This window comes from Rhinolophus hipposideros (assembly GCF_964194185.1).
Source record: "Rhinolophus hipposideros genome assembly, chromosome: 14".
Lineage (NCBI taxonomy): Eukaryota > Metazoa > Chordata > Mammalia > Chiroptera > Rhinolophidae > Rhinolophus > Rhinolophus hipposideros.
Genome location: NC_138060.1, coordinates 50,241,046 through 50,261,357, shown reverse-complemented (window position 1 = coordinate 50,261,357; position 20,312 = coordinate 50,241,046). Strand labels below are relative to the sequence as shown.

At 38.3% G+C, this 20,312-nt stretch overlaps 1 protein-coding gene across 1 annotated transcript; it reads left to right on the top strand.

Annotated features, from left to right (window-relative positions):
• The first annotated feature begins 415 nt into the window (after window positions 1–415).
• On the top strand, window positions 416–18,269 carry CMTM6 (CKLF like MARVEL transmembrane domain containing 6). Its single transcript, XM_081072342.1, has 4 exons — window positions 416–666; window positions 8,591–8,767; window positions 12,600–12,698; window positions 15,256–18,269. Exons 1-4 carry the CDS (start codon window positions 529–531, stop codon window positions 15,391–15,393), a joined length of 552 nt encoding a protein of 183 aa, XP_080928468.1. The 5' UTR covers window positions 416–528; the 3' UTR covers window positions 15,394–18,269.
• Window positions 18,270–20,312: the final 2,043 nt, after the last annotated feature.

The following is a 20,312-nucleotide window of genomic DNA, read 5'->3' as shown; positions in this document are numbered from 1 at the left end:
GCTGAACAAGGGGCCAGCAAACTACATGATGCTGACAAGTAAACCTAAAAGGAATTAAGAGCGATGCAGAAGGTAGCAAGCCTCAAAGTCCTTCCAGACAACCCTCTGCACTTAAAAGGCCATCCAATTTCTTCCCCTGCTCTGCCAGACCCCTACGTTATCTGGCCTCTGCCCGCATGTCCAGTTTCACGTCCTTTCCTTCTCCCTTGCTTAGCCCAAGCCACCACAGCCTTTGGTTTCAGAATCAGCCAAGCTCCTCTGGTCCTCAGCACACTTGTACTTTCTGTTCCTTTGCATGAAAGTCTCTCCCCAAATCTTCATATGGCGTGAGCTGAGGTGAGACAGGCCTATGGGAGGCAGGGGGCGGGGCAAGGGAAGAGGCGGGGCTACAGCGGAGGCGGGGCAGGGCGGAGTTGGCCGGAAGTCAGGGCAGAGGCCCAGGAAGTGACGGCCCCACCCGCGGACTTGTGCAGTCGGTGAAATCCCCATCTCCAGCGCTCTGATCGCTGCGTTCCTGGGTCCCGGGCGATGGAGAACGGAGCTGTCTACAGGCCCACCACGGAGGTACACCCCGGCCCTGCCAGGGACCCCCGGAGCAGCCTCGCAGCCTGCTGCTTCCTGGGCCGGCTCAAGTGGCCCCGGCGAACGCTCAAAATCCTGCAGCTGGTGAGTCCGGGCCAGGGACGGGGGTCTGGCTCCTGGGCCATCAGCCCGTGGGTCTGGGAGGCTGCCGGGCCGCCGCTCCTCACCTGGTTGTGCAGGAGGCGGCGGTTTCCACAGCCCCAGCCCCTTCCCTCTCCGCCTGGGGAGGGGGGCGTTACCCTCCGCCTCCCACCCGCGCCGCCGGGCGGCCACCCCTCCCCGGGTCCCTGCCTGGCCGAGTCCCCGAAGGCGACCTAGGGCCACCGAGCGTGTTAGGCAGGTCCAGGCAGGGCGTCGGAGGAGAGCTCAGTGAGACACCTAGACTTCTTTCATTCCCTCTTCTGTCGCCCTTTTCGTCGCTTCTCCCGGCCGTTACGGCCCCTGCATTACCTCCCAAGGGCCGGTATGTAGACGACGAAGTGCGTTTTGTTTATCTGTCTCTGGTTCTTGCGGTTTTCCTGGTGCGAGCCCAGGGGGACAGTTTGTTTTGGTGGACGAAGTCTTCCCGATCCCTTTCGCGGCCTTGAGATGTGTTGTCCCATAAATTGCCTCCCAAAAGTTACATATGTATATTGATTGGAAAAGCACTATTTCTGAATGGGCACGTGTGTGGGAAGTTAACGAAGTCAAAAGGACAGCGTTGTGTGCGTGCGTGCAGGCAGCCAAACTAGGGCATGGTATTTTTTCAATTTCATTGAGTTTCGGTGTACTTTTTAGGCCCTGAAGGTCCCTTGACCTGTTCGTGAAAATATCAACACAGCTTTGAGATTTCAATTTTAACTCAATTTACACACATATTAAGCTCCTACATGCTGTTTGAACCAGCATTGAGCAACAGATTCTGCAAGACGGAAAAGGAGACTGCTTGGAATGTTTATGGGTTGTTTTTTTTTTTGTTTTTTTTTAAACCATCCCCAGTAAAAATAGCCAGTTGGTTTCCTTAGGGAAGAACTTAATTTCTTAGAACTCAGATAACCGGAACTAATATTCTTAGAACTCAGATAACCTACTTTTATTGAATAGAAAGACAGCAGTCAGGAAACTGGCACTACTTTTAAGCCACCAAATGCACATCTGGGAATAATTGGGAAATCAGTTGGAGGCAAGTGACAATGTAGCCTGTGGAACCCAAGAGGGTCTGGCTGTCTCTCCAGCCTCCTTGTAGGTAGTTGCACCCTGGCAGCCTTCAGGCTCTTATCAAACATCAGGGACGCCCTCCTGCCATTGTTCCTTCTGTCCTTCCTCTTGTCAGCTCTCACAAGACTTAGATTTCAGCAGTTTCTCTCCTGTTGCCCATTACATCTCCTATTTTTCAGTTGCTTGTACCTTTCCTTTTTAATCAGAAATGGCAGAGCTAAAGTAAGATGTCTCGTTACCTTATTTTTAGCTTAGTAAACTATATAGTTCCTTCTCTTCAGAATTGAATACAACCAGAAATTTGGTGGTAGACTTGACTTGCACTCAGAGGAGAGGGGCAGATGAATTTGCCTTGACAGCGTTGTTAGGCTTGCTCTCCATCATCCATGAGGATAAAGAGGGAAATAAAAACTAACGTCTCTTCTTGAAATCTATTTATTTGTTTATGAGGAACTTGTGATGTTATAGGAATGCTTTCTTCAGTATAGTTTTTAAAAATATTTTTCATTATTGCCTTTCATTTTGGTGGTTGTCTTTGTCTGTTTTAATAATGTCTTAACTTTGACAACAGTATATTATAGGAGTTACCCAGAAAGTCTCAACGAACTTACTTAAGAAATAAATTAAAACTGGCATGCAGCCTGGGGCAACAGGCAAAGTCTTCTTTGACTTACTTAAATTCTGCCTTTAGGTTGTCTGACTTTAAATGACTTACTTTAAAAAATTAAATCGAATCGCAGAGCTCCAGTAAGGCAACAACTGTATTGGAAAAACTCATAATTAGAAGAGGAGGTACTTTAACAGGGGACCTGCAAGCCCTATGACATTTTATTCAAAATGTGCATTTCTGTCTTTGGGTAGGTTATTCTGGACACATACATCTTACCAGATTCTCAAAGACCCCAAAAGAGAAAAGAACCTTACTCTAAAACTTAAAAACCAGACATTGTGTACTTAGGAAATTCTTAGAGTCCTAAGATGTTGAATTGGATTTCCTCTGAGGTTCTTTCCACTCTTAAGATATTTACAAATCTCTGAGGCTCTATGGGGTGTGCTGGTACAGAGCTGAACACCAAAGGAATAAAGAGGGGAGCCTGCAAACACAGAAGGGGAGGTGAGAGATTGAAGAGCATTTACTAGCTCGAGTTAATATGTAGTAACTCTGAGTTACAGCCTCTTGGAGTTGTATGGCTGTGTTTACCATTCAGGTTCAACCTTAATTTTGTCAAAGGTTTGTCCAAAACATAAGCACCTTCACTTCTATCTACCCTTCCAGAGCTGAGGAGGAAATAAAGGTTCATCTAGGAATTCAGTGTAAGGAGTCACTGCAGTCCTAAATTTATGCAGTTTATTACCAGTTTATTCTATCCTTAGATTGGTCCTTATGCCCATGTATTTTACTTTGTGAGGGTTGTTATTGCTACTTTTGAGGGAGTCTGTTTTTGTTTTAAAGGGAGAATTACATGTTTGCTGTCATTATATGTTCCTGTGCATTTAGCAATCTAATTCCTTGCTAGTAAGCTGGTGCAATGATCTAAATATGTGTAATATTTAGATGACATTGTGTTTATGGTACCCGCTAAATATCCTGATGGCTGCACAGTACTGTGATTACAGTGACTCTTCAAGCAAGCAGTTTGATTTAGAATTCACTAGTGATTTAAATTTATTAAATTATAAATAATGTTATTCTGTAAGTGCTAAGAAGCAAATCCTGTAGAAGCAATTCATCTTATATTGGTGCTCTTTTCATTATTTAAATGTGAAAATTGATAGGTACTAAATTGAAATGCTCCATTTTTACCTTGAGGAAGATCCCTGTCAGCAAACTTTATCATTGAACCTTTTTGGAGAGTAAATGTTTGCCTAAGGCAAGGGAGGCCTAGCCTGCCTTTCAGCCTGACAGATTTGTTTACTTAATCCTTACATATGACTACAATTGTCTGCTTACCAAAAAAAAAAAAAAGTAATATATATATATTACTAAATCATATATATATAATCATATATATATGATTAAAATAATCATATATGATTAAAGTCATATATATGATTAAAATAATCATATATATATGTATATATATATATATATACATATATATATGATTAAAATAAGCCACACTACAGCCCTCACACTCTCATACTCCCCAGCTCACTGTTTAACAGTTTGAAGGAGGTTTACTTGCTTTTCAAAGGAGTTTCCCTTCCGGTGACTTGCACGTCTTTCCCTCCCTGTGGCTAGCTGCTCCCTTCCTCCCACTCCTGAACTGTGGTATTCCTTTCCTTCAGGCCCCACCCAGTCCTCTGCTCCTCCGTCTTCTAAGCAACTACCCCAGGCGGGCAGTTCCTCTTGTCTTTGTTGAGAAGTCCCTAGTCCCTTCCACGAGCATCACAGAGCCACACCCAACACCTTCACCATCTTTCTCGTCACTCCCCATCCAGTTAGGTCGCTTGTCTTATTATCCCTTTTGAGCTTACTGTGGAAATTACTGCTTTCATGAACGTGTTCTTTTTTTGTTGCTCTCCTGGAATACCCTCTGCCTATCCAGATCCTGTGTGTCTCTTGGCTCTGATTTGAGTCTTGCTTTTCCCCTCATCCTTCTACAGCTATTTTTAGTCCAGGTGGATCTGAACATTTTCCTGTGATTTTCTGAATTTAGATATAATGAACGCTCCACTATGAAGTACAAAATATGTTGTGTTCTTATTGTTTCTCGTACATCGATTTTGTTGCTCTAACATTACATGTTCCTCTGCACATGGTAGTGCTGCATACATGATACTCAAATACACTTCAGTTTTTAATTGAGGTATAATTGACATATAACTATATTAGTTTCAGGTGTACAACATTATGATTCAGTGTTTGTCTATATTGCGAAATGATCACTTTATCTTGCACTACAGACTGCATAGTGCTGTGGGAGATTACAAAGGAAGCTTAACAGCATTAGAAATAAGGAGTCAGGAGAAAATTTTATTCTGCACATAGCTGGTAGTGCTCATTTCTTGCCTTTATCGGAGAGTAGGAACTGGCAAATGTCCAAACTTGATATTGTACCCCCTCAGTCTCTTAGGACGCTCATGCAGAACCTGCCTCTTAAGGTTAGTAAGAGTGATTCCTATTAAAGAAGTTTGGAGCAGGACTTGGACTGACCTGACATTGATTGCTTCTGGCTCACCTGGCTCCTGCCCCTTCCTTAGTGAGAACACATAAGCAGTGTGTATTTACACTACAGATAAGAGTTTTGTTTTGGTTCATATATCCTACACAGACGAGTGTTTATGATAATCTATTGTAACGAGAATGGTTCAGGATCAACTATCCTCAAACCCCAATTAGAGTTTTAGGCTGATACCTTCTCACAGTTAATTGACTTTTCTACAACTGAGGTATATTTTGCACACTTCTCATAGAGAAACTCGTAAAACTTGGACAAGATATAACAAAGAGGCAAGAATAAGGCAAATGGAATATGAGACATTTAGTATTATACTCTAGTCATGTAAAAACTTATCCTGTAGTTATAATTACAGGAGACTAAGGAAATTCCCTTACACAGTGACCTTCCGGCATTTGTCTTGGTGTCACTTTATATCCTATGGTTTAACCATTGGGAATGCCTCACCTAGTGACTGTCTGAAGGAAGTTTGGTATATACTGGAATATTTAATGCTTCACTAATAGGAAATCATACCAGTAGGCTCCATTTTCATCTTTATATAGATTCTTTTCATTAGTGGGGATATATGAATTTTGGGGGTCAAAATTCCTTAGGCTTAGATGCCAATTTAGATTTGACCTTTTTAAAAAAACCTTTTATTTTGAAATAATTATAGAGTCACAGGAACTTGCAAAGAAAAGTACAGGGAGGTCCTGTGCATGCATGTGCACATGTGTGTGTTTATTTCTATGCAACTTTATCACATGTGTGATAATTTTATCACCACCATTAATTTGTTCTCCATCTCTAATTTTTATTTGAGGAATGCTATGTAAATGGAAACATGCAGTATATAACCTTTTCAAATTGGATTTTTTCGTTGCATTATACTCTAGAGATTCGTCTAGGGTGTTGTATGTATCAGGTTTGTCCCTTTTTATTACTAAGTAGCAGTCCATAGGTATGAACATTGCAGGAATGCAATTGCTGGGTTGTGTGGCAGTTACATGCCCAGTTTTTTAAGAAACTGCTAAGCTCTTTTCTAGAGAGGCTGTACCATTGACCTCTTTTGTATGAAAATGTTTTGTAGAATAAAATTTTTATTATATATTAGGTCGGTGCAAAAGTAATTGCAGTTTTTGCAATTTTTAACCTTTTAAACTGCAATTACTTTTGCACTAACTTAATAGTATGAAATGTATGTGTTGATTTTGTAGTAATCTTGCTGCCCTTAATATATCAGGTTGCTTCTACTGACTTGGGTGAGAAGGCATTTCTCAGTAGGCTTTGACTTGGGTCATCAGTTATTTTGATGGTTTTAACTCTCAGAAGGAAACTCCCTCTGCTTCCACAAAACCCACACAAACTGCCCAAGTGAAACTCTCTTCACTCTCTTGCCTCCTACTTCTAGAGAAGAGTTAGCCCAAAACCTGAGCTCTGAATCCTACCTTTAGGGAACCTCTTTTCTTCCTTTCTTTAGACCCACTCATCTTACTGGTTTCTGCCTAAGCATTTAAACACATGTGCGCAGTTCTCTCCCGTCTTTTAATTCACTTCCGTTTGACCTCATCCATTACTACTCTATTTGGCCCTTCTTTTGACACCACACCCTGACCTATGCTGTCTCTATTCCACTGCCTCGTTTTCCTTTCACTTCCCGATACGCTGTACTGTAATCTAAGCTTCCCTACCTGACTACACTGACATTGTCTTGCTCATGTCACCAGCAACCTTGCAGCTCAGTCTAAAGTAAGTGTTTCAGTGCCCTTCTTATCTGACCCCTAAGAACCTAATTAGCATTCTGCACTCTTGATTACTTGCTTTTCATAGAAGTACTGTTTTCTTGGTCTCCTTCACCTTGGACTGCTGCTCTTAATTGTCCTTTGCTGGTGTCTCCTCTTCTGCATATCCCTTAAATCTTGGGGTCCCTCAGAGTTTTGCACAAGGCCAACTTTCCTCATCCTGGGTGATCTTTCTGGCTGAGTCCCACATATTTATCTGCACCTCAGATCTCTCCCCTGAGCTCCTGACCCATAAACCCATTTGCCTCTTAGACATCTCTACCTGACTCCAGACTCCTTATACACAGCATATGTAAAACTGAATTTAGTCTCTCCCTGACACCCTTGCCTTTTAAAAACAGAAACAACACACAATAAAACCTCTTCTTTCTGTAGTGAAGCACCAGTATGTTAACACCACATATACAGCAGTGGGGCCACTGCTAAAACCCACTTGCATGGAGCTGAACTGCTGAATCAACCGGAGTGAATCGTTCTCCATTCCGTGCAAACAAGCATTCTGTCGGACCCATGCCCGCCTGCCACCCACAGCCGTGGCCCAGGAGGCCCCTCTGGGGCACTCAGCACTCTTCTCTTTGCCGTCAGTTGACTTGTGTTACTCCCATACTGGTTTATACTAATTATACTTTTTATGGTGGAACGTTTAATTAAATATTACGCAGACTCAATTGAGTCTGAAAAGGAATTGTTTCTATGAAAACTAAATTGGATGCTTTGGAAAGATCAAAAAATAAGTCACTAAAATATGTGCTGTAAGTAAGAGCAAGGCAACTGTGAAAGGCTAGTAAAATTAGTCCAACTCTAGAAGGGTTCTGTACTCTGTGTCCAAGATCTTGTTCCACTTCAGATAACATCATTCTGGAAGTGGTAGTCATACATGATAAAAGTGATTAATGCAGAAAACATCATGTGGAATTCCAACCGGTAGGCTCATACTCAGAAAAGACCCACTTCAAATGACTCAATAAACGTGCTTTTCTGTTTTAAGTTAAATTTGTTTAAGTATATATATGTGTTATTCTGTTTTCTATTCTGTTCGTGTTCATCCTGTCTCATAAGGACTTCTACTTCATCTTTCCGTGATTAGCCATTCTCCTTCTCCGTGACTGTCACCCTGGGCACTCTCTTTTCCCTGATTTCCTACATCAGCTTCCCAACTGGATGTCTGTCCCAAGTTTTGCCCTTCCTCCAGTTCCTTCTCCATATTATAGCCAGTGAGAACTACCAAAAGCATAAACCTGATCATGTCACCCTTTGCTTTAAAACCCTTAAAATCCAGATTCCTAAACCACTTAAAGAGGACAGTTACATCGGCTTACGTCTCTAGTCTCTAATCATTTTTGTACTGCCACCCCCTGCCCTCAAACTGGGCACTTTAGTCACAGTGACTCAACCACTTGCTTTCCCCGTACAGCTGTGGGTTTGGGATGGATGTGTGTGCATTGGGGTAGGAGGGCGCCATGCTCTCACCTCTACGTCTTTGTATGCACCTCTTCTCTGCCTGGAACGTCTTTCACTGAGTTTAACCCCCAAACTGACTCTTCTGTCCTTCGGGTCTCAGCTTTCTTTTAGGGAGCCTTTCCTGACCCCCAAGTTGAACGCCTCTTCTGTGTTCCTTTATAACAACACCCTGTATTTCCCCTATTCTATAGCACATGGTAGTTAATTGTGTACCTATATTCCCTTTCAGGCAACCAGACTGCAAGTTCTGTGTAGACCAGCCATTCAATCCTCTTGTTGGCCGTAGTCTCCACTTTACAGATATTTGAGTGAACAGATGATGTTTTCTGAATACTGTAGGTTTCGCTGAAAAACACTTAGTAAAATGTTTTGTTTCTTTTGTAGTTGTTGTCTCTGCTGGCCTTTGTCTGTGAAGAAGTTGTATCACAATGCACTTTGTGTGGAGGACTTTACTTCTTTGAATTTGTAAGTTGCAGTGCCTTTCTTCTGAGCCTCCTGATGCTGGTTGTGTACTTCACTCCAGTTTATGACAGAGTCGATGCCATAAAAGTCAAGTTATCGGTAAGCATGAAAAAAACATAATCCCTATGTTAAGAACCTCGCTATTTAGGAATCTTGTAGAGTTTTATTACTCAAAGTAGTAACACTTTCCAGACTCAGTAACATGAGAAGATTCTGCCTGTAAGCAACTCAGTTTTCCCTGCCAAATGGGACGATAGAAGGGGAAAGTGAAATTAGAATGAAAGTGACAAACACTACCCATAGTTTATAGTTACTGGTGGTTTAATCTAATGAACATTAGATATTTTTTTAAAAACTAGAATTTTTGTCACTTTTGATTTCTCACATTTCAGAGTGTCACTTATTGGTTCTACAGTTATTCACTGTGTACCTGTTCTATGCTAGGCGTCTTCTAGACACTACAGATAGAGTAATGAACTAACATGCTATATTTCTGGAGTGTAATGTAAACAGCATGTAATTCTACCTATTTTGTTTTGATTTTATTATGAAAAAAGTTGTCTGTAAGTGAATTGAGAGGACATTTATTAGAGATGTGTAACTTTCTAAAGACTTAGTCTGCTGACCCTGTGTTTTTGCGTACAGCATGGATTTGTGAGATGACAGATGAGCTTATTCACATAGGTACTGTATTTAAGAAGGATAAATTTGTGACTATTAAGAACAAGAGATGACAGGATAAATATAAAGCAGTAAGATTATGATTTTTAATTAATGAGAAGCCAGCATTGACTCATATATTGATTATACACCTAAGATATTTACCTTTTTCTATATAGATCCTTGTGCCTCTTACATTTTCTGCCGTAGGAATCTATTACCTTCTTTTAAAAGAATTATTTTAGGTTTAAACGTTCTTTTTTAAAAGTTGATAACAGTTAAGAAATGACTTTGAAAACCAGGTAGAGTCTGAATCAGCTCCATCAAGTCTTTGATGAGCTCGTACACGCAGTTCTTGCTATGGCCAAAGTGTGACCATTTTGTCACCTTACTGACAGCGGCTGCTGTCACTGCTCACTGTGTGTCAGGTCCTTGCTGTGCTGTGATTAGAATCCTCACGCCTTTATGCTCCATTTTTCTGTTGAGGACTCTTAGGTTCAGGGTAGTTATATAACTTGTCCAAAGTTACGTAGATAGGTTAAAAAGAAACTGAGCTCTGACCCCAGGAAAGCCCTCACACTCTGCGTTCTATCACGTGGCCTAAGCAGCATCTTACGAGCACCAGTGCCCTAGCAACTCTAGATGCTGTCATGGCAAATAACATCACCACAGGAATCTCTGTATAACGACGACAACAATAGAACTCATTCATTTTATGAAATACTTCTAAAAAGAGGATGCAGAGAGAATACCTTAGAATTTTTGTTCATTATATTTATAATCTTTGAAAAGTCTTCCTTTTTACAGATAAGTACGTGGTAAGATTTGGACAAAAAAATTCACTAGTGTCTGAGCTAATTGATTTATAGTTTGAATGTGTAAATTTATATTTGAAACATTAAAGATTAAAATCATTTATTTCTTATCTCGCAACAGCAAAACAGTATCAGTATCCATAAGAATGTTTCAAGAAATGTTTGGTTTTTGCTTTAGTGGTACATCAGTAGTGTTTAAGAACATTGATCTTTTTGACAAACATAATATTTTCCAGTTTAGTGTAATGGCTAAACAAAATGTAAAACATTTATTACATCAAACTAGAGCATTTAAAAAGTTATTTTTGAGTAAATACTGATTTAAAAATACTAAGAACAAAAGAAATGTCATTTTATCTTAAAACAGCTTTTGTAAATATTTTACTATATTTCTTTTGCGTTTTTTTGTTTCTGTTAATAGGTAATTAAAACATTTTTAAAATAGTTGTAATCAGATATACATATATTTATATATGTAAATCAGATACACACTATATAGATATATGTATATCAATATCAAATATATAAATCAGATACACACACATAATGGGAGGTGCGATAAAAATGTGCACAGTTTAAGAGATGTTATTATCTGAGTATTACTTTTCGAAGTTGAATTGAATTATGGTAGCGACTTGCAGTATGATGTTTGCTCGCAAGATGGTGTTAATCAAATGAATGCTGGCGTCACTGCACGACAGGCAGCACTGTGTTTTTTGGCACCCCCGGTATATATTGTGCTTTTCACCTCACATCGTAAGGATTTCATGTTTAATGGTTTAAAACTCACTTTCACTGTGTGCATGTTAATGTACTTCAATTTTAAATACATTTTTATGTAAAAGTGGTTTTTCTGTTCTAGAGAAAATGTTTTGAGTGTGTGGTGATAGTGTCTAGGGTGGAATGATAATCTTTTACAAGAAAGAATCTTTTCTGTGTTTTGCTATTGTGGGTCAGATTCTATCTAGAATAACAATAGCCACTATTTATGGGATATTTACTAAGTGCCTGGCACTGATCTAAGCACTTTCCATGAGTTAACACTAATCTTTAGAATCACCTTATGAAGAAGGTACTGTTATTACCCCCATTTTGCAGATGAAGAGACAAAGGCGCATAGATGTTAAGTAACTAATTCAGCCATAGAGCTAAGAAGTAGTGTAACTGGGATTTGCACTCAGGTCATTTGGCTCTAGAACCCATGTTTATCGAATACTACATTATTCTGTCTCAAAGTGATTGTCTTGTTTAAACACCTCCTTAAAGGTACTCCAAATGTAGTAAATAGTTTTTTACATATATACATATATACGTATATATGTGTATATATGTATGTGTGTATATATATATATATATACATATATATATATATATGTAGCAGATTTGAAATAATATTCAAAGGAATAGAAAAAACAAAGTATGGCAGAAAAACACCTCTTTTAGAAAACCTCTTAAATTATTTATAAATGTTAAGTGAATGATTAACAGTGGTATAGGAATTATGTGTTGGATAGTTTTATCGATATTAGGTTTAGTAGAGACTGCATTTCAGCAAGTTCAGATAGCATAAGACCTAAAACGCTTTGGAGTGGCTCTTGCTTACCATTTTCTCCTGAATCAAGTGTGGCAAGCCCTGTTTAGTTGGCGTATGAGAGAGAGCACTATGAGGTAATGCCTTAGAGAGCACTTGGAAACCCATGAAGAACTTCAGCTTTGTAAGCTGCATTATAATGAGATATGGAAGCTTTTAAGGTAGTAGCTAGCTTGTCATACAAGCTCATTGTGGGTTACCCACTTGGAACATTTGGAAGTAATATGTTACTCCAGAAAGTTTAAATGTCTGAAAAAACATACTGTTGGCATGATTTTATTTAGTTAATGATGGGTGGTTCTTTTTTTTTCTTCATTTTATATTCTTTTTTTTATGGTTACTATTTTTTTGTAGTTCTTTTTTTTTCAGGTGTATAAAACAACATAATGATTGGGTGGTTCTTTTGAGTTTCTCTTTTCCAAAGTGCTTTCAAAGCACCAAAGTACTCTCAGAGAAGCCGTCCTAACAGAATACTTGGAAAGGGAAGAAAAACGCTTTTTTTTTTTTTTTTTGCTGAAAGTAAGATAGGATTTAATAAATCCTTTAGCTTTGATAATTTTAATATGTTCTAGAGAGAAACACACACACACATACACACACCACCTTTTGGGGAATTGTTTTTATGAAAAGATTGTTTTGTGATGTACTCTCTGTAATGCCCTGTCCAAAGGGTGGATAGGGTTCCTTTATAGGGTATTTATTGAATGCCAGGGTTATTGAAAAGTTAGAAGTCAAAGTATGTAAATTTGGTTTGTGTGAAGGAAAAAAAAGTTTAAGTCACTGAAGTTTTTTAAAAACTAAAGCATTTGTTTTCATCAACCTAACCATACTGTATTCCTTATGTGTTTTATATACACGTGTATAGGACTTTTATATTACTGTGGTGATAGCATGTGTGTTTTTGATGGCGTCCATCATTTTCGTTTCTACACATGACAGGACTTCAGCTGAAGTGGCTGCAATTGTAAGTGCTTTGTATTTTTATCTTTGCTTATTTTTGCTTCATTAGAAATATGAAATCTGGAAAGGACTTGACAAGTTATACAATATAGGAGAATAGTTTGTCTTTTAACTTATTTTTTAAGCTTAATTTTGAATAGAAGACCTAAAAGCAAATAATGATAGCTTTAAATATGATAGCTTTAAAAACCTAGAACCTGTCTTTAGAATTTGAGTTTTGTTAACAAAAACCTACTTACTGTACATATGAACGTGTTATTGCTAATTGAAGTGGTAGAATTGATTTTATTATCTTACATGTGCTGTTCTAGGTGTAGAATAACAGGAGAAATGATCCCAAAATTGAGCCTAATAAAAGAGAAGGATAAGTAAATGTTTTTATCGGAAATCCTGGGCGGGGAGCAGATTTTTTTTTAGAATTCTAACTATTTTGGATTTTAGAAAGGTAATACTATATATATATATACTTTATTACACTGTACTTTCAGAGGGGCTTCGTAGCGTTTTGTTATCCTGCATATTAATATTTATGAAGCATATGAATATTCTCAGTAAAAGGGATGTTTCTACTTTGTGTCAATTTTGAGCCAAATAAATTACGAAAACTTTGAATTTTTGTAGCTTTTTGGGATTTCAGAATTGTAAATCAAGGATCATAGACCTGAATTGGTACCAGTGTTGTGAATGTGAATGACTAGCAAAAGGATAGCAAATCCTCTTGCAAGTCAGGGGGTTTCCAGTTGTTCTTTTGTTCATGACAAAATTAAAGTTGCGATTAATTGAGTTGTGAGCTAATAGATCATTAAAACTACTTTTTATGATAGAACAACTGAGAAGTTTAAGAGTTGCATAGCTGTAATCTATCTACCTATCACAGTTTCTTAGCACTTAATATGTGTAAAAGCAAAACAAATAAAATTAATGCTGAACCATGACTCATTCTAGCGATCTTTATCCATGGATACACGAACCAAACCAATTGAAGGAAGAGAAAATCAAAGTTTTAATTGAGTCTATGGTTAATTTCAGTTTATATACATATTTTTGTCGCAGAGGAGTATGATAGGGTGATCAGGAAAATATTTTCAAGTATACATATATATATTACTATAAAATGCTGCAGAGGAAGTGAAATGGAAGTTGAGGAAAAGTTGAGTACAGGGGGAAAAAAAGCATGGCATAAAAATCCCAAGTATTAAAAAAGAGCTTATTTATGTATTTTAATTAGATGATATGTTAGATTGTTATGTTATTAACATAATGTTATGTTAGTATTTAGATTTCATTGGCTATATTTAAGAGTGACTGGTATTAATAGTTTAAAAACTCATTTATAATATGCTGGAAATTACCTTTTGCAACTCTTTAAATTATGAAAAATTCTGTAGAATCAAATGAGTGAGGGAGTCCATTTTCAAGAAAATTTTGTGAAATATGTGAGTCAAAGAGCTGGAAGGAAGATCATTGATCTGGATTATTTGGCATAGAGGGCCCTTCATGGACTGGAACTCTCTGAGGTGATCAGAGATGGCTTCACAGACAAGGTGACGTCTGGTATACCTTTAAAGTATTGAATCAGTTTGCCAGACCAATAAGGGGAAATATGCCATCGGGGAGAAGAGAATTGGGTTTTGGGGGTAGGATTAACAAATTTAGGTTGAACGTGTTGGGGACACCAAGGTAAATTAATGAATTTGGAGCTCAGTTTGCTTTACAGTGAAATGAAGCAGAATGCACATTCTTTAGGGTGGAGGGGTTGAGTGTGAAGGGTCAAGAGATTGTAGCAGACTACAACAAAGGCTTAACAATTATGGAGATGCAGTGTTAGCATTGGAAGGGAGTTTAACCATTACCTACCGGTTCATCAATTTTCACTTTACAGAATGCTTCTTTGGTCCCCATTTCTTTAAGGGTTTTGCTAGTGAGGAAGTTATATTTGAACCATGGTCTTCTGTTTTTTAACAAAGCTCTCAGAATATTTGATGTTAGAAGAGTACAATGAGGAAGTGATTTAAGGAAGAGGAAGTAGGTGGTGACGTCATGTTGCTGTGTCATTAGAGTGTGACAGTTAACTGGAAAATATTTTTTTTAGGTAATTTAACCTAAAATTATCTTTAAAATAGAATTTCTGTTTTGATAGTAATAACTTTTTCCAATTTTACCGAGGCTCCGCTGCTTACTTAGATATGTCTGTTATCTCATCTGTAGATCAATCTAACCATTGCTAATAATCCTGTGTATTGTATCATTTTATAGGATTTTCATTTTTCATCTATTAACTTTAGTTTCATGGATTGGCACTTCAAACATACACATGTACATATGAGACAGGATATTTGTATTTTGTGAGACTAATAACCGTTATTCTGGAATTTATTTTTTGTAACTTCCTTCCATTTTTTGATAGAAAAATTGTTTTACCACTAAAGTTAAGAATAATGTGTATAAGATAAAACTGATGAATCGTCTTGTTTGTATGAAACACTCTCAAAGCCAAGTAGAAAATGCGAAATTCTATTCCAGAATTCCTCATATAACTTTTCCCCCTTTTTCCTCCTCAGGTGTTCGGATTTCTAGCAAGTTTTATGTTCCTGGGTGACTTTCTCTTCATGCTCTATGAAAAACGACAGGAGTCGCAGCTGACAAAACCTGAGACTGCCGTTGGGACAGCGGCCCTCACTGAACCACTTAATGCTTAAAGACTCTAGGGAGCAGGTGTTACGTAAGTTAGCGACTGCGTGGTACCTGAGCCCCGGCAGAAGCTCTTGTATAATGTGTGTAACTGTTAAACCACTTCTTTTGAAGAACAAGGGGAAGGGCAGGACTGTGTGTCAGTCACCACAGATTAAGTTGGAGGGTCTTTGTTTTTTAAATTTTTTTTTATAACGGTTGAAACTTGTGTCAAATGAAGTGGTTTCTTTTCTTTTTTAAAATTTTTTTTTTTTGGAGGTGAGGGCAATTGTTTCTTTAAATTACAGCTCAACCGATGATAAATTAGTCTTACTAGACTTAGCTTTCAAACTGTACTTTATACACTGCATGATTAATAAGTTCATCCATTTAGAAATTGTTTCATTTTCACTGTAATTTACTTAACAATGAGATTTTTTGATGATTAGATAAAATTTAATGTGTATTTAAATTTTTAAATTCAATATTTAAAATGTTCGTCTAGGTTTTTTCCATAAAATATAATAATACCCAGGTTTCACTATATCTCACTCAGCCTTAAAATTATATTGTAACAATTTGGGATAATTATTAATTCTTTTATAACCTAACAAAAAACGTATGGGAGATTTTGCTATTTTATGTATATAAAAGCAGCAACAATCATCAACCCCATTTTTATGCTGCACTTTGATTGTTGATCAAGTAAAAAAAAAATGAAAAGACTTTTATAAAACAGAAAAGTGGAAGAAACTGATACCATGCCTGAGGACCAAAGACAAGAAAGATACCTTTTTTGTGCAATATAGTGAAATTATAAAAGCAGGTTTCAACCACTTAACAAATGCCTGAGTTCATACTGTGAGTTAGGACATGGTCCGTTCTCCTATTGGCATATGATCTTTTCTACTGAAATTAATACAGCCCTGCAGGTCCTCTTCAAGTGTTTTCTTTGGAGTCAGTCATCTTTTCAAAACCCAGCCTTTGATTTTTCATGTATTTGAGATACTCCCTTTTCTATCTCGTTATCAGAATGGTCCACACGCTCATTATCTGACAAAGGTGGGACCTCTGCCTCTCTTTCTTGTTGGTGGTTGTCTTTTGATGGTCCAGAATCTTGGGCCTTTTTACTTGCATAGAGTGTTAGCAGAATGTTTAGGGTTTTTGTTTCCAGAGGCACTACTCTAGTTTTCTTTTGGAGGAGACCTTCTTAAGAAAGTGAATATCGGGGCTGGCCCGGTGGCTTAGGCGCTTGGAGCTCCATGCTCCTAATTCCGAAGGCTGCCGGTTTGATTCCTACATGGGCCAGTGGGCTCTCAACCACAAGGTTGCCAGTTCAACTCCTCGAGTCCCGCAAAGGATGGTGGGCAGCGCCCCCTGCAACTAAGATTGAACACGGCACCTTGAGCTGAGCTGCCATTGAGCTCCCGGATGGCTCAGTTGGTTGGAGTGTGTCCTCTCAACCACAAGGTTGCCGGTTTGACTCCCGCAAGTCCCGCAAAGGATGGTGGGCTGTGCCCCCTGCAACTAGAAACAGCAACCGGACCTGGAGCTGAGCTGCGCGATCCACAACTAAGACTGAAAGGACAACAACTTGACTTGGAAAATAAAAGTCCTGGAAGTACACACTGTTCCCCAATAAAGTCCTGTTCCCCTTCCCCAATAAAAACCTTAAAAAAAAAAAAAAAAAGAAAGTGAATATCTAGAGAATCTTGCCCAGATTAATACTGTTGATGGTGTAAGGGAGTAGTCAAACCATTCTCAAGAGACACTTCATAACCAGTTCTGATAATTTCTTGTCCTCCCCCTAGATTTTTGACTCAAGATTCTCGTGTTCGGCAATTAGCCCATGTGTCAGGTCCTTCAGGACTTCGCTGGAGGTCTCCTGGGCTAGGCATGCTAGGTTTTCTATCTGAAACAGTGGAATCATGTTTCCAGTGAGGTAGTTTAGTGATCCCATCTTTTTGTATCAGAGTTTGGATGCTAGTGGTGATGCCACCACTGCCTGTTTGGGAGATAATGAAACTGATCATGGATGCTGTTTTTACTGGGCGTACCATCTAAGACAGAGGAAATAGCCTGGGTCTTGAGTTCAAGAATAAAGACTGGTTCAAAGTTAACCAAGTTATGGTAGGCACATTCTGGAATTTCACATCATACTGTACCATTGCCATTTTGAATATCATCTAGACCTAGCTGGGATTCATAGCAAATCGCCTAGCGTAACTCAGGGTCTCCACCCATGCATTGGGTTTAGTTGAGTTTGATGGCCGTGTCCTCAGCTGGCCTCTCACGTACAGCGTGTTTGCACTTATCGTAAGCTCTCGTGGTTCTGAGGTTTCACTTCCATTTGCTTCATTGGTATAGAAGTGGGCCTCTTAGCTGGCCTCTTAATCCTTTCCTTTTCAGAAAGATAACATATTCCCTGGCATTTCTGGTCACTCTGGAACCTTTCTTCACATTGTTTTTTCAGGGGACCCATGACTGATTAGCTTCCCTTTTCTATTGTAGAAGGAATTAGGAGTAACACGACCATTGTGGTAAATAAAAAGTTCAAGGAGAACTTGGGACCAAAACCACTGTTACATACAGAAAGAGGCAAACTCAATAAACTTAAATTTAAAATAATTTTAATTAACATCTATGGAAAATTTAATGTTATATTTTATACAAATAAACTGTTTAGATGGTTCTTAATAATAAGAGAAATGCACTTACAATACAGAAATTTTACAATTACTATACTTAAATTATGGTCTGTTTGGGGACTGGGAAATGTATTTTTACATTGTTTATAGCCAGTCACTTTTGTATTTATCAATTTAAATCCTGTGGGTCTTTTTTTTATCTCTCTCAATGTCAAATTTTGTAGTCATCTTTTTAAATAAATCTGTCTTATTACCCATATATGTGTAGATGTTTAATTATTACAGAAGCATGATATTTAGAGGAAAGCTTTCTCCAGAGTTCCAGGAATTGCATCTGCAACCATGGTGAATACCTATTTGGAATGCTGGACTCTGGTTCAGCCCAGGTGTGGGGCATGGGTAGCAAATAAATAAATCCAGTTCCTACCCACGAGCTGCCCCTCTTGTTGGAAAGTTGGAATACACATTCAAACAATTTTAAGGATGAAGAGTTATAAAGGAATGTTTATGGACTAAACGCCTTTACATACTTTCAAAGAAGCACATTTAGACTGTCCATCACCTTTCTTAATGTGGCTAACAATGCTAATAACAAAATAGGCACATTCTCCTTAGGACTGTTCAATAATTGGGAAAGTGTGAAGCAAACCTAGGGTGATTCTGGTAAAGCTCTGACTATTTGTGTAGTTTGCAAAATTCCTGCCTCCAGCCTGTATGAGAATAACAAGGTCTTTATAGTCATCAAGAACTCACTGGAATTTGTACATTCTTCAGAGTTTTGTGTTTTGTTGTGATAAAGAGCATTGTATCAATATGCAGTTGACTGCAAGGAGCAGAAAACCTAATTAAGTGGGTCTTAAACATCAAGGAGAATTCATTGCACAAGAAGTCTTGGTAGAGCAATTCAGTGATTGGTAAATTCAGTGGCTTTGTGGTATCCTCAGGGACCCAGTTCTTTTCCATCTTGTTCTGCCCACCTGTCTTCTGCTCTGAGTGTTGGCCCTCGGACTTGACGCTTCCTATGGAGCAAAGTGGTGGCAGCATCTCCAGGCATCTTCTGCTTACACAACAACGCCCAAAGGCCAGAGAGGAGATTTGTTTGTTCTTCTATGTCTCTAAAGTGGTCCTTTTTTACAGAAGTCTCTTGGTGGACTTCACCTCCTTGCTTACGAGAAGACATTAAATGCCTATTTCTAAATAACTTATTGACGTAGAGAATGGAAGTACTGTAATTGGCTGAAACTAATCCAGATTCCTCCCCTTAGGTTGTGAATACCCTTTGAAGCATACAGTCTTCTGATACCTGAACAACACTGATTCTGTTAGCAAGAAAAAGGGCCATTGAGTTGAGGATCAAAAGGGTCTGTCATAGCGTGTTAAAGATTGTACCCCAGCTAGGAGAAATAAATTCCCAGTTCAAGACTTTTTTTTTTTTTTGTAGGCCTGACTACTCCAAAACAATTAAAAATAGAAAAACTAACAGTATTATTTTTTTAGACTAAATTCTATAAATAATGTATATCATAGAAAATTGGTTTAATAAAAGGTGGGAAGTGTTATTCTTGCCTTGATATCTTTGCATTTGGCTACTTTTAATTTTTACAATATGTCAAGCGCTGGAAATACAGAGGCTGACAACATCTGTTGTAGACCCCACCCAGTTTTAGTAGATCATAACATTTTAACATATTTGCTTTAAGGATCCTTGTTTAAAAAAGAAAGTGAAGTTAAACTTTTAAAGTACTACTATGTCTAATCTTATTTTCTTTCCTTTTCTAGAGGTAAACACTATTTTGAATTTGGTGGGTATCTTTCCTGTCTGTTTTTATTATCCCTGTCATATATACAGGTGTATCTAAACAATTGCATGGTGTGCTATATGTATTCTTTCATAGCTTTTTCAGTCAGTATTTTGAAATGTTTTGTACATGTTATTCTAGTTCATTCCTGTTAAGTGCTATTTGATGTTCCATTGTCTGAATACACCACAATTTACTTCTCATTCCCCTGCTGATAGAAAAGTTTTAATGTGATTTTGTTTTGGACCATTTCAACGAATGTTACAAAAAGCATACTTGAAAATCTCATGCACATGTGCGAGAGTTTATATGTTGAGTGTGTACTTAGAAATAAAATGATTGGGTCAGAGGGTATGTGCAATTTCAGCGTGGCTAATTATTTTCAAATGGGTCTCCAGAGTGGCAGAACGAGTTCCTGTTCTCAGCAGTGTAAGAGAGTGCTTGTTTCCCCACTTTTGTCTTATGCTTAATCTTAGTTCAACTTAACAGTTTTGCCAATCT